The 14,434-nt window shown below is 50.7% G+C and overlaps 2 protein-coding genes across 2 annotated transcripts; both read right to left on the bottom strand.

Moving 5' to 3' along the window:
• Positions 1 to 1,872: 1,872 nt before the first annotated feature.
• HCRT (hypocretin neuropeptide precursor) lies at positions 1,873 to 3,313 on the bottom strand. Its single transcript, XM_016150862.2, has 2 exons — positions 3,215 to 3,313; positions 1,873 to 2,347 (listed from the first exon to the last, which is right to left on the bottom strand). Exons 1-2 carry the CDS (start codon positions 3,233 to 3,235, stop codon positions 1,970 to 1,972), a joined length of 399 nt encoding a protein of 132 aa, XP_016006348.1. The 5' UTR covers positions 3,236 to 3,313; the 3' UTR covers positions 1,873 to 1,969.
• Positions 3,314 to 5,289: 1,976 nt separating this feature from the next.
• Positions 5,290 to 9,636, bottom strand: GHDC (GH3 domain containing). Its single transcript, XM_016150861.2, has 9 exons — positions 9,266 to 9,636; positions 8,777 to 9,078; positions 8,378 to 8,499; positions 7,729 to 8,230; positions 7,149 to 7,341; positions 6,964 to 7,035; positions 6,754 to 6,887; positions 6,324 to 6,409; positions 5,290 to 6,054 (listed from the first exon to the last, which is right to left on the bottom strand). Exons 2-9 carry the CDS (start codon positions 9,063 to 9,065, stop codon positions 5,836 to 5,838), a joined length of 1,617 nt encoding a protein of 538 aa, XP_016006347.2. The 5' UTR covers positions 9,066 to 9,078; positions 9,266 to 9,636; the 3' UTR covers positions 5,290 to 5,835.
• Positions 9,637 to 14,434: the final 4,798 nt, after the last annotated feature.

Raw genomic sequence — 14,434 nt, forward strand, 5'->3', positions numbered from 1 at the left:
TTTCTCAGCACCCCCAGGGCTCTGAGCTTCAGTGTGAGACAGCAAGGGTTAAAAAGGCAAGTTTTGCCAGTTGGGGATCCCAGGAAAGGCTGAGAAGTCAATTTTTAAATGCACTACTTCACCCCTACCTGTGCCTCAGTTTGCATAGCCCACCCTGGCGAATTCTGCCTCTGAGTTCAGCAGGATGGATGAAAGAGCTTTGGAGTACACTGGGTAGCATCTAGGTTCTGCCATTTACTAATTGTGTGACTTGGCTTCTCAGAGCCTCATTTTCCTCATCTGTAAAATGAAGCTAATAATTTTTACCTCATGCGGTTGTGAGAATTTAATAGCATAATGTGTGTTATTGGCACAAAATAAGTGTGTTAGCAATTTTCTCCCTAATCCTCCTCTTCTTATAGTCTTGATTTAACCTTCCTCTCTGCTGCCATTTAAGTGGAAGAGAGGCTGGAAGGAAGTCCTGGTTGAGAAAGACAGTCTCAAGGTAGGCAGAGTCAGTTTGCAAGTCTCCAAAGGTGTGCTGGTGCACCTTGATCTCTACCTTCTCTAAGACATAACCAGTGCAGCAGCAATAAGGATCCAGATGAGACACAGGACTTTCTCACCATGGAAGCAGAAAACTGTTGGAGTGGCTAAGTATGGTAGCTTACAATGGCTGATCTCTGGAACAAAACAGCCAGAAGCAGTGAGAATGGAAAGATAGTTCAGGGACAAGTCAAGCCAGTGCTCCTCTCCCTATCCCCCCCAGGGTCTGGCCCGGCATTATCACAAATGTTAGATTGCTTAAAAGTGCCACATCATTCTGTGTTTCTACTTTTGGGTGTTATATTAGTTCCCTAGGGCTCCTGTAACCAAGTATCACAAACTGGGTGGCTTAAACACTAGAAATTTATTGTCTCACAGTTCTAGAGACTAGGAGTCCAAGCTCTAGATGATGGGAATATTGGTTCCTTTTGAAAGCTGTCAGGGAAAATCTGTTCCATGCCTCTCTTCTAGCTTTTGGTGGGTTACTGGTAATCTTTGACATTCCTTGGCTTGTAGATGTGTCACCCTGTCTCTTCCTTTATATTCACGTGGGTTCTCCCTGTGTGGATTTCTGGGTCTAAAATATCATCTTTTTAAATAAAGATTAGTCATATTGGATTGGAGGCTCACCTCACTTCAATATGACCTCGCCTTAACTAACTACATTTGTAACTACCCTCCAAATAAGGTCACATCCTGAAGCCTTGGGGATTAGAACTTCAACATATGAATTTGAGGAGGGGACACAATTCAACTCGTAACAGCAGTGTTCAGCTAAAGTTGCAGAAAATCTTACTTCATCCATGCGTAAAAACTTGTGACTCCCAACTACCTGCAGAATAAAGGCTGATGACTTGTGAGGACCTTTACAATCAGGGCTGCACGAACCTAACCGCCTCCCCTCGGGCCTCGCCAATCCCCACACCCTCTACCTCACACCGCAGCCACTTTGGATGATTCATGTTGAACCTCATATTCCCTGCCTTCTCCGCAGGCTTAGTTTCCGCCCCTTCCCAGCAGGATTCCGCTCCTCTGTGCAGCCTTTCTTGCTCTCTCTCTAGTCCTATGTCTCTCCATAGAGGCTGAATAAAGAATGACTAGCAGACCGTCAAGGGAGTGTCTGTCCAGCATCCTCCTCTCCAAGCATGCACATGAACGGTTATCTCCGCACCCCAGGGCCTTGCATGTCTCCTTGCTCTGGGAATTCCCCATTCAAGAGTGTTTCAGGCTCAACGACGGGTGCCTTAGAGCCTGGCTTCCAGACTCTTGGGCTCTGTACCGTTAGCAGGACTCTTATGCCCCCTGGAGGTCAGGACGCGACCACGCAGGAACAGAGACCAGCCACACTAATGAAGACTCGTCTTTATTGAACTTTTTTTCTCGGGGCTGACATCTGGCAAGCAGAGGGTCGAGGGCAGGGCAAGGACAGGGCCCAAGCAAGGGCTCAGACCTCGGACCGTCCCCACGGCGCGACAGACGAGGCAGCTGCAGACTGGCAAAGGTGCCCGGAGCAGGGGCGTGGCGCTGGCTCTGCGCCTGCGCGGCGGCCCATGGTCAAAATGCCGGCTGCATGGTTACCGCTGGCTTGCAGGAGGCGCTGCAGCCGGCCCTGGAGGCCCGGAGGACCTGGCCGCCGCTTGCCCAGGGTGAGGATGCCAGCCGCATGATTGCCGGCGCCGTGCAGCAGCTCGTAGAGTCGGCAGGAGCACGTCTTCTGGCGGCAGCAGTCGGGCAGGGGCTGCGCGACCACCCCGGGCGACAGCAGGGAGGGCGGTGGCAGCAGGAGCAGCAACAGCAGCAGCGTCACGGCGGCCCAGGAGACCTAGGGAGGTGGAGACCGGGCCTTAGGGGTCTTCCCGGTGCGCCCGCATCCAGCCCCTACACCCAGGCCTTTTTCAGCTGGTTGCGCTCCCCTTCCCGGCCTGCGCCCCCCCCCCCCACTTGCTGTCCTTTCGTTTTCCTGTCTCAGCGGCCATGTTCCGTGAAGGGCTCAGTTGGAGAACGGTTCACGTGGCTCCTTTACCTGCTCATCCTTCAAGTCCTAGCACAGCATTTCCTCCAGGAAGCCCTTTGAGACTCCCTGGGAATATGACTCTCTTCTGGGTACCCTTAGTCTGTTGTATCCCCATTAGAGTGTTTACCACTCCACCTGAAAACAAGTGTGTCTGAATCTGTTTGCACCAGAAGATTGTACACTCAAGGCAAAAGAGAGGTATTTAGTCCTGCTCTTACTCCCCACAGCTGCAAACCCGTGGAAATCAAGGGCTGGCAGGATCTAAATTGCTGTCTTGTCTGCTTGCTCCTTGCAAGGGCACTGCGTTCTGTGGCTTTGGTCCTGTTTCCTACCCTCTCATGGGGCACAGCTTCTTCAACTTTTGAACTGGGTATTAAGTAATTCCTACTGTGCAGGGCTGCTGGGAGGGGGAAATGAGATGTCAGGTGCAAACACAGCAGCCGATACACAGTAAGTGCTCAATAAACAGCTCTTAGGAGAACAGGGCACGATCGAATGTTAGCCAAGGCAAGTTCTTGACCAAGGGTCCACCCAGTCCCCTGCCTGCCTCAGAGCCCACATAGGAGAAAACTAGGAGAGGAGACAGACACCTTTAGTCTTTCTTCCACCCCTGAGTAAGCACTCTCATTGTCTTTTGATATGATATGTCCCCTCCATCCCTGGCTCTTTCATTACCTTTGTAGAAGGAGGGTTCATGGTGTCTGGGTCTCAGAGTGGGGTAGCCAGGAAAGTTGTTGTCTCCAGTGATCCAAATAGTCAGGAACTTGGAGGCTGTCAACTGTGACTTGCTACCAGGGAGCTAGAGTTTATAGTGCTCTGAGGTGGTGGGGGAGAGACAGGCACTTGCGTCCACTATGGGGCCAGACAAAGGCAAGTCTAAGATTAGTCTCGCGCAGGGGGGTGGTCTCCAAGCTGGGCCCAAGGAATGGCCGCCAAGGCATTTAGAGGCTGGAGTTGGATCCCTGTGCCCCTGGTCCCCCCCTTGTCTGTCTGCCTGCTCCCTGGAGATGGCGTGGTCTCCGGGCACTAATGAGGCCACCTTGCACCCAGGAATCTGGGAGCACAAAAGAGGCCTTGGCTGGGGCTTTGGCCTGGGACAATGTGTGTTTGGGGGGGGAGGGCAGCTGCTAATTAGGAGCAGGAGAGGAGGTGGTCATGAAACCCGCTCTCCACATGGTATATGTGGAGGAGGGAGGGCACCCAGGTAGCAGACCTCTCTTCCCCTGCTGCTTGTCACTGCCACTGGGGTCTGTAAGGCTCCAGGGCCCTCTTCCTCCATGGAAAAATGCTTATGAGCTGGCTCTCCCTTCTCTCAGCTTTCTTATTCCCTCTACCTTTTCCACCAACTCCCAAGATGGAAAACCTTGAAAACCAAACCTAGGCACTGGGAGGGAAGCAGCCAAACCTGGTGTTATCCTTCGACCTCCCCAGCTTCCTTCCCCCATCCTATCCCACCAGCAGTGAGTGAGCCACCATGCCTGAAGTCTCTTATTCAGGGCACGGTCCATTGAGCACCAGGTGCTGGAGTGACAGTGTGCATCAGACATGCCCAGTTTTCAAGGAGCCCCAAAGTCTAGGTGGGGGTGCAACCTAGGGGTGGCATAATGATAGCTCAGTGGGAGAAAGGACTCTGAAAAGGCCTTTCATGAAAAGGGTATTTCTACCCAGTAAGACCGGAGAAGTCATTCTGCAGAAAGGACAACTTAACTGATGTGGGATAGTGGAGGGTCATCCTCATGGTCACAGATTCCCGCAGAAGCGGTAGGTGGTTGGACAGGCAAATGAGGGCCAGAAACACAATCCTTATGAGATTCTTGGCTAAATCACTAATTCCCTACTGATTAAAATCAGTTACCTTACATTTTCTGGTCCAAAGCTGGATTTTTTTTTTTTTTAAAGCAGAGTATCCCTTTTATTATAATTTTTTTACATAACCTTTTCAACCTAGATTCAGGTAACTACCTGTCTCTCCCATCATAGGAGACGGGTCCTGCACGTTACAATAGGCAAAAAGGCTTTTAGGAAATAAAATATTTTAAATTGAACCATTACAATTTTTCAATTTTCTTGAGTACATTGGAAAGTGGGAAAAAGACAGGAAGGAAAAATGGTATTCCGCACAACCAGACTGTAACATCCTCTAGGTTTAAAGGGTCTTTGAGGCTAAGCTGATTGATCTTGATACTGTGGGTGCTAGGGAGCCATGGAGGATTTTAGCAGGAAGGAGTCAGGGGCTGATGTAGGAGCCAAGTGGGTAGGCACAGGGGCCTGGAATTCCGAGGCAGAATCAGAAACTTAGGTGCCATATTACTTAGGAGGAGCTTCAGGGCCTTGGGCAAGCCTCACGACCTCGTAAAGACTCAGTGTCCTCCACCGGTCAGATCAGCAGTTGACCAGTTGACCACATCTTCTCCACGGTCGCTTCCTGCTGTGATTCTTTATGATTTGCAGCATAGCTTCTGCCCATGGAAGTAATTCGTGGGTGCTGAGCCAGGGCCAGGACGGTTGGGGAGCAGCCCCTTCATATTTAGGTTAAGCTTGGGATGGGGAGAGGTAGAAGGGAGCTTCTTGTCTTCTGGCTTAACCCAGGCTCCTCCAGGGCTCTCCAGCGCACACACCCCAGTGGAAAGTAGGGGGAAAGCGCTGACACCCTGAGCTGAAGGTGGGGGGCGGGGGAGTGACAGGCTTCAGCAGGAGCAGAGCAAAAGGGACCACTGTGATTTCCCCAAAAGCAGACCCCGAGTCAAGAATCTGGGTGCAAGAGGTTTATTTGGGAGGTGAGCCTAGAAAACACGCAAGGGGGCGGTGACAGAAAGAAAGCCATTAAAAACTGTGTAAATAAGACAGTTAGTTGCCACTGTGGACAACTGGTGCAAAAGGTACTTCAGAACTGTCGCCCTGAGGGACAGTGAAACTGAGGTCAGTATTCACAACTCCTGTTCCCTGCTGACTGAGGGCTGCTCCTGGGAACGTTAATTTCCAACACTTCCAGTCTGCCCGGAGCACTGGGCCGAGAGACATGGGAGCCTTCAGCATGTCTCAGAACTCTCTGGCAGTGACCTCCAGTGTGGGCTGAGGGGTGCACTTGGGCCAGGCACTGCGGGCGTCTGCTATAACCCTGAAGTCGCCGCCTCAGAACTGGCTAAGTCAGACATCCCTAAGGTCCAGCGGCTCTGACACACCACTGTCGGGTGACAGAGTCAAAGACCCTGGCCAAGGGCTCCCCATTCAGAAAGACCCCGCAGGAGAGAGTGAGGCAGCCTTTGGGGTGGATGGGGCACTGGGCGGTACTCAGCTCAGGACACCACCCTGCTCTGTAGGAGCTGGGCCAGGTGCCTGTGCCGAAGGACCCGGGGCATCTCAGGAGGGAAGCCAGACGAGGGGCAGGCAGCGAGGGCTTCCCGGAGTTCTCTGAAGGCCCCCTGCCCCACCAGGTGGACTCTGGCAGGGCCCACGCTGCCCCGGAACCTCAGGGACTTGTAGCAGGGAGAGACTTCCTGAAGGCAGTGGTCCAGCTGAGAACAGAAAGGCCTGACTGAGGCTGGTGTGTGGCTGTACGACTGTGTGGCATGTGGATGAGGTTTGCCAGACTGTGCCCAGCATATGCGTGGATAGGAGTTTCATGTGTGCATGTGTCTGTGGGACACACCCCTCCCTTCCCAGAGCCTCAGGAAAGTTCTCCTCCCTGCCCGCCTCCTCCGCATCACTCCATTGTGCCCACAGCACCTGGGGGTGTGCAGAGTGAAGGGAACATGCAGCGAAATCCTGCCCCTGCCGCATTCACCTTGTCTCGGTTTTCCTCTGATAGGTTCCTCAGGCCCCGCAGTGCCACAAACACCTCATAGTGGGGAGCAGAGCCCCCTGAGGAATCTGCAAAGAAACCCCACACACATGCACTCCTGTGAACAGGGCAGCTTCCATGGCTAATGGCCACTGCCTCTCCCATTCTTCCCCACTCTGACGTTCATGGGGCTTCTTGGTGGGGAGGGGGATAAACGGAACCTGGAACTTAGTCCTCAGTATGAAACAGGTGTGGAACGGAAATGGGAAAAGACTGTAGCAGGAGGGGTGAGAGTTAAACGTGGGGAAGGTCTTCTAGGATCAGCACAGTATGCCAGGTCTTAGCTCCTTCCTAGAGGTCTCCCAGGAGGATGGGGATGGGTTGGGGGACAGCCAGCCCGAGAACAGGGGCAGGAGCTGATAGAGAAGCTTACCCAGAATGCTGCTCTCCGCACAGCCATGGTCCAACAGCTTGGCCCCTGGCCACTGCACCACTGCTCGACCCAGAGCCTCGGAGAACACGTCCTCGCTCATGTCTTCTCCTCGCACGCTCAGGGTCTGGCCTAGCCTGGAGAGGAGACAGGAGGAGGCAGAGGAGTCTGGGGCCCAAGGATGGCCCCTCAACTCCCTGGGAGGTCACCTACCTGCCGACGAACCTGACGACCGGACACTGGTTGTAGGCACCGACCACCTGTACCACGTCACCCAGACAGCACCTGGCAGGGGGGTCGTGGGGAGAGGTCAGGCCCAAGGACCCATTAGCTCATCCCCCTGGCTCTCAACAGAGTCCCAGAGGGCCCGAGGTGGCTGGGGGTGGGCAGGTAATCACCTGGTTAGGCTGGCGTGGTCAGTCAGCACCAGCTCGTACTCCTTGCCCTTCTGGGCCTCGGCCAGCAGGACAGTGGCAGCAGCCTCTTCCCGGTCTCCTTCTCTGACTGGGAGCAGCTCAATCAAGGGGGCTCCGGGGGTCAGGATGTAGACTCCATGGGGCTGCTCCGGCCACAGGTTCAGGCCCATTACTCCTGAGGGGAGCAAGCAAGCGTCTCATCTGGCGGTGCCACTGTGCTCTGCTAGGCCCTAAGCTCTGAGCATCTGATCCCACTGCTGCCCTTCCGCCCCCTCCCTCGTGGCTTCTCTCGGCTTAGCGCACTGCCCCTAGAGCCCAACGGGGAAGAGGCAGTGGTTCTGGAGGCAGCAGACCTGGGGGTAAATGCTGGTGCTGTGTGAATTTATGTAACCTCTGTAAGCCTCAGTTTCTTCATCTGTAAAATGGAGCTGCTGGTGTTGGGGAGGGTATGCAGTGTGTTGGGGAGGATTAAATGCGATAACAATGGAGGGCTCGCTACACGGCACGGAGCTGTGTGATTTCTGACCCCGTCCCCTGGCTACCACCCTTGAGTCCTGCTGACCTCCAGAGGCAGCATAAGCAGGCGAGAAGAAGGCTAGCCCTTGGCACCACAAGGCTCCCAGGGCAGCCACAGCCTCGGCCTGGCCTCCTGCATCCAGAGTCACCGCCACCTGCATCTTTGGCCAGAGCCGAAGGGCCAGTCCTCGGGGGCCCTGCTCTAGGGCCTCCCGCAGCTCAGCTGCCCGTCTCGGGAGAGGTGCTCCTGGGTTCCCAGCAGCTATTGCCTCAGCCAGCTCTTCGCCATTGGCCTCCAGGCCCAAGAAGATGTCCAAGAGTTCGACTGCTGTCCCGGCTGCCAGTGCCCGCAGCCCTGGGGACCTCAGTGCCTCCAATAGTAGAGCCCCAGGGGCCTTGGATCCAGGGCAGCTAACCTGGCTGAGGGCATGCCAAGGCCAGGGCAGGGGGTGGGGCCAGGGGGAAGTAGGAGTCACACAGGCCATGCCTCCCGGAGCTAGCACTTCTGGGTAGGCTTTATTTAGGGCTGCCAGACCCAGCAAGGTTGCCTGGAGGGAGACAAAAGAGGTTGTTGACCCCTGGGCTGAGCCAGAACCCGAATCCCCAGTTTGGGGGTTCTTTGCCCACCCTGAAAGAAGGGTTTGGCTGCAGGTAGGGGTTTCTGGCGGGGCTGGGCTCCATTCTTCTCAGTTTACCTGCAGAGAGGCCTCCCCGTGGTGCTGGTTTGAGGTAGGAGGCAGGAGCTTCCCCTCACTTTCTTCCTCCTGGGCCTGGGTTGCCTTGGTGAGAGGGAGATGATTCCGGAAGGTAGTCATATCTGTGGCCCCAAAGACACCATAAACTCCTTATGAAGCCACAGAATTTCCCAAGAGTTTCAAGAAGGGACCCAGAATAGGTCTGGGGAGAAGGGGACTATTGGTGCCCAGGAGGGTAAAATTCATCTTGACTGATCCAGAGCCGAGGAGGGTCTCCGGGTCAGGCCCCTCTGGGTTGGCAGCAGAAGAAGGGATGAGAAACCTTCAGGTCCTGGACTCTGACTGTCCTGTGGGGTTGCTTTCTTTTTGGGCCACCTCCCCAGATCCTGGAAAACACACCTGTGCTCCCCCTGAGGGAACAGCGGGGACCCTGGTCTTCCTTCAGACACCACCTCAGGGTCTGCTGCTGGCTCTGGCCCACGTGCAGTGTGCTCTGCTCCAGTCTCCACTGCTGCCAGGCAGCCGCCCAGCACAGGACCTCCCATGCCACACGGTACTGGAGGCCAGCAAGCCAGGACAATCTGGGACCCTGGGACCGCTGCTGCCGGAGCATGGCCAGCGGTGGCAGCAGCACCAGCAGCAGCACCAGCAGCAGCAGCAGGAGCAGCAGCAGCAGCAGAAGCAGCATCTCCAGGTAGACCCTGGGAGGAGGAAGGGACCAGAGTGCTGGTGTCGGAGGGGCAGGGAATAACCCATTTCGTACCCCTCCCACCCCCACTCCACCACAGACAGGAAAGACAAGGACAAAGGAAGTTTAGGAAGAAGCCAGGACCCCCTTCAGGCAGGTAAGACAGAGGCGAGAGCATCGGGCTTTAGAGTCACACTGACCTAAGTTCGAGTCCTGACTCTGCCACTTGCTGTTTGGCCCCAGGTAATTCGGCTAGCTGCTCTGAGCTCCGTTCCCCTGTCTGTCAAATGGGAACATAATACCCGCTCGGAAGGGCTTGGCACAGTGCCTGCTTAATGAATGACAGATCTTGCCTATTCCTGCCTGAGTGTCTCTGCTTCGTCCCAGGATCCACCCTGTACCAGCTCTGCGTCCCTCCCGAGCCCTGGACAGAGGTTCATGTCCCGCATGCACCTGTCACCGCCCACTTGTGCCTACTCCCCACACCCAGGGCCCCCTCAGCACTCCGGTCTCAGTACACAGCAGGCCAGAAAGATGGAGCCATGGCTTTATAGGCCTGGGCTGCACAACAGGGAAATCCGGCCACTGAGCGTAAGGGAGGAGCTGGGATGGGGGGTGCTCTTAAAGGAGCCAGTTGCCTAAGGAGGACGTGCTGGGTGCCGCCCGAGCTGGCAGCCGTGGGAAGCTAGGGCAGAGTAAAAGGAAGCTAAGTGTGGAAAAGAGCAGCAGGAAGCAGCTTCAGCTGGGAGCGAAGCACGCCCCATCCCGGAGCAGATTCAAGCTTGAGCACCGATAAAATCAGTATTTTCTCCCAACCCAGAACTCTTCTTCAGAAAGGTAGTAGAGAAAGAAAACACATTTTTATTGAGTAAGCAGTATACCAGAATGTGGTTGCATCACAGGCAATCTGCCAGATTGCAAAGACAAGAGAATCTCACTCCATTTTACATCCAAGTAGATGGAACCCGTTACACACATTCTCGATATAAGTGATAACTAGTCCTCAAGTGAAAGGACCCGATGGCACCAGTTGTCACATGTAGTTCATCCTGACTTTACCTGGTAAATGGGGACACCATCTGTGTTAGCTTGTTGGCTTTATCCCAAGGAAAAACGAACTTCTATCTATACGGCACAAGGTAGTTGTGCAACTTAGAGCAAGGCGACCCCTGAAGTTAGGCTGCTGCCCTCCTGCCGTAAAGTGTGAGAAGCCGTGCTCTGGAATAAGGTTCTTCTGCTGGCCGCGGTCGAGCCCTCCCTCCACCCGTGCTCTTGACCCAGGCTCTCAGACACTGACCGCCCTCCCTACCTCTAGGTCTTGCAACTTCTCTCCCTTCTTTTCACAGCTGAGCTTCTTTGCTCTGCTTCTTTGCTTCTTTGCTTCTGTTTCTTTGCTTCTGCTCTCACACTCAGGCCACCTACCTCGCTTTTACTCCTTTTTATTTTTTTGCTGAGATCTTGCTTTTTTTTTTTTATAACAGCTTTATTACACATAATTCATACATCATACAAATCACCCATTTAAAGTGTATAATTTAATGGTTCCTAGTATATTCACAGATTCACACAATGCCAACAGTCAATTTTATAACATTTTCATTACCTCGAAAATAACCCTGTACCCCCATTCCCTTCCCAGCCTCCCCTGCCACAGCCCTAAGCAACCACAAATATACTTCGTCTCTATAGATTTGCCTGTTCTGGACATTCTGCACAAATGAAATTATATAACTATGGTCTTTTGTGTCTGGCTTCTTTCACTTAGCATAATGTTTTCAAGGTTCTTCTATGTGGTACTGTTTATCAGTAGTTCATATAATATTCCATTGTATGTAACACTATCCAAATGTGGTGTGTAAATAACACATTTGTTTATTCACTCACCAGTTGTTGGACATTTGGGTTGTTTCTGCTCTTCGGCTATTACGTATAATGCTATTATAAACATTTATGTACAAGTTTTTCTGTGGACATGTATTTTAATTTTTCTTGTGTGGATACCTATGAGTAGAATGACTGAGTTGTATAGTAACTCTTTAGCCGTTTAAGAAACTGCTACACTAGTTTCCAAAGGGGCTACACCATTTTACATTCCCAGCAGCAGTATATGAGGGTTCTAATTTCTTCACTCCCTTGCCAACACTTGTCTTATGTGGACTTTCGATTTAGTCATCTTAGCGGGGTGTGAAGTGATATGAGTCCATTTCAGTTTGCATTTCCCCGATGACTAATGACATCGAGCATCTTTTTATGTGTTTAGTGGACATTGTATATCTTTTTCAGGGAAACGTCTTTTCAGATCCTTTACTCATCTTTTAATTGGGTTGTCTTTTTATTATTAAGTTGTAAGAGGTCTTTATATATTTTATATACAAGTCCCCTATCAGGTATATGATTTGCAAATATTCTCTCCCAATCTGTCAGTTGTCTTCATTTTCCTGATAGTGCCCTTTGTACTAGAAAAATTCCCTGAGGCGTACTGGAACCGACCTCTGAAGGAGAACAGGGCTGAGACTGAAGAAAGAGGCTAGCAACTCCAGAATTAAACAAAGAGTTCATTAAAAGAACTTACAGACGGAAGCAGACTTGGGCGGCAGCAAGACAGCGTACCTCCACTCCTGAGAGGGGATAGGGGCTTGATATATGTATAGCCTTAGGGATCCAGGTGGCTTATAGCCAAGTGGCACATGCTTGTTAAGAGTTGTGTATTCCAAAGCAATAAACAAATTAATGGGCCTCCTTATCTATCTAAAAACCCTCCTTGCAGGTGATGCAGGCACAATCTTCTCTGTGAAAATGCTAAACGCATAAGGACAGGGATGTCCTCTACCATTAATGGTGCTTCTTTGATGTTGAAGAATAAGTTATTTTCAGAAAAAAAAAATTGGTATTAATTCTTTAAATGTTTGGTGAAATTCAGTGGTGAAGCCTGGGTTTTTCTTTGTAGATTCATTCAACCTCTTCTATGCAGATTGTCTATTTCTTCTTTTTTCTTTTTTTAAAATTTATTTTAATTAGTTTCAAGTATACAGTACATTAGTTAGACATCTATATAGTTCATAAAATGGTCCCCCCAATTGCTCCCTCCCACCCCGACCCTCCGCCTAACCAACATATTAACGCTAACTGCATTCCCTATGCCGTGCTCCCCATCCCCATGACCATCCATCAGCTACTAATTTGTACTTCTTTAACTCTTCACCCCATTCTCTCAGCCCTCCAAATCCCCCTCCCCTCTGTCCATCACAAATTGTCCACTATATTTGTGAGTCTGTTTTCGATTAGTTTGTTCTTTTTATTCCTTAGATTCCACATATAAGTGAAATCGTATAGTGTTTATCTTTCTCTGTCTGACTTAAATATCTTCTAGGTCCATCAAAGCAATATCTTTTTCCATCCCCTTCCTTTTAGTCTGTGTGTGTCTTTTAATCTGAAGTGAGTCTCTTGTAGGAAGCATATGGAGGGGTTTTGTTTTCTTATCCATTCATCCACTCTATCTTTTGGTTGGAGCACTTAATTCTTTTCCATTTGAGGTACTTATTGATAGAAATGTAGTTGTTACCATTCTTTATTCCTGTTTTTGATATATGTTTTTTTCTTCTTAAAGTCCTTCCAACATATCCGGTAATAGTGGCTTGGTGGTGATAAATTCCTTTAGCTTATTTTTGCCTGGGAAGCTTTTTATTTGTCCTTCAACTCTAAATGATAGCTTTGCTGGATAGATTATTCTTGGTTGTAGATCCTGGATCTTCATCATGTCGAATAATTTTTTGCCAAGCCCTTCTGTCCTGCATAGTTTCTTTTGAGAAATCAGCTGCCAGTATTATGGGCATTCCCTTATAAGCAACTATCTGTTTTTCTCTTGCTGCTTTTAATATTCTTTCTTCGTTTTTAACCTTTGGCATTTTACTTATGATGTATCTTGGTGTTGGTCTTTCGGGGTTCATCTTTTTTGGAACTCTCTGAGCTTCCTGGGGTTGTATGTCTATTTCCTTCACCAGGTTAGGGAAGTTTTCCATCATTATTTTTTTCAAACAGCTGTTCAACATCTTGATTTTCTTCAGTTACGCCGATCAGACAGATATTTGGACCCTTAATAGTGTCCCACATGCTCCTTAAATATTTTTACAGTCTTGGCATCTTATCTCTTGCCATTCTGATTGAGTGTCCTTGGCTTTCCCGTCCTCTAGATAGGGCTTTTGATCCTTTTCTTTATTCATTCTGTTCAGTCCTTTGTTTATTCCATTTAATATACTTCTCATCTCAGATAATGTGTTCTTCATTTCAGACCAGTTCCTTTTTATAATTTCTATTTCCATTTTTATGTTTTTATCTCTTTGTTGAAGTTCTCACTGAATTTAACCAAAAGTTCATTGAGTATCTTTATAAACAGTGTTTTGAATTCTGCATCTGTTAGATTAGTTGACTCCATTATATGTGGATCTCTGTTCTGTTCTCTCGTATGGTTTCTACTTCTTTGTCTTGCCATTTTGGCTGCCTTTCCATGCCTGTTTATGTACTAAGCAATGCTCCTAAGTCTCCTGGTCTTATTAGTGTGGATTTGTGTAGCAGGTGTCCAGTGGCACCGTCCTGAGAGGGGTTCAGCTGCAGGCCAAATTTAGTCCAAGCCTCTGCCCCTCCGGGGCCACCTTTTAAGATTCAGCAAGCAATCCACAGATGTTGTGCTTATAGTTGCCTCAAAAGGCCACATCAGAAACTGAGGCCAGCTGGCTCTGGTGTGAGTCTAGGCGCTCGTCAGCAAGGATATACCAAAATATGGCTTGGGTGGGGCCTTGAGTTGGGGGAGGCGGGGTTTCAAGAAATCCTCTGGGCAGAGCAACCTCAGTCATCCCGTTTGATGACGTCACGGCTATGGCGGTGCTGTGTCCAGAGCACCAGGGCAGGGAAGGGCTCAACAGGGAACAATGGATACCTCTGGTACTTCTAAACAGAGCATTTCACCTCGGCCCTCACTCCAACAATGTCTCCCTGTAAGTCCCTGGTGCCCCCTGCGCACAGCTGAACCAGCACTGGTGCTCAGAGCGAGTAGGTCTGTCACTGGGAAAATCTGCTCCCAGACGTGCCCCCTTTAAGAGGCTTCGGCCGCTGCCGCAGCCTCCGTCTCACTCAGCACCGCGTCCTCGCCTTGTCCTACCTTCTGCCATTGCAGGGTGCTTTCTTGGATTTCTCCCTAGTTGTGTGGCTTGTTCATCTAGATTCCGGGCGATGTTTCCTTGCTGCTGCTCCTCGTTTCTGTCACAACTTTGATGTGGTCACCAGAGGGAAGAACGGAGCCTCTATCATCTCCGCCATTTTGGTTGTCCCCTCCATCTGTACCTTCTTGAGTCATTTTCAGTAGTTCTTATCTT

The sequence above is a fragment of the Rousettus aegyptiacus genome, unplaced genomic scaffold (genome assembly GCF_014176215.1).
Source record: "Rousettus aegyptiacus isolate mRouAeg1 unplaced genomic scaffold, mRouAeg1.p scaffold_m13_p_6, whole genome shotgun sequence".
NCBI lineage: Eukaryota > Metazoa > Chordata > Mammalia > Chiroptera > Pteropodidae > Rousettus > Rousettus aegyptiacus.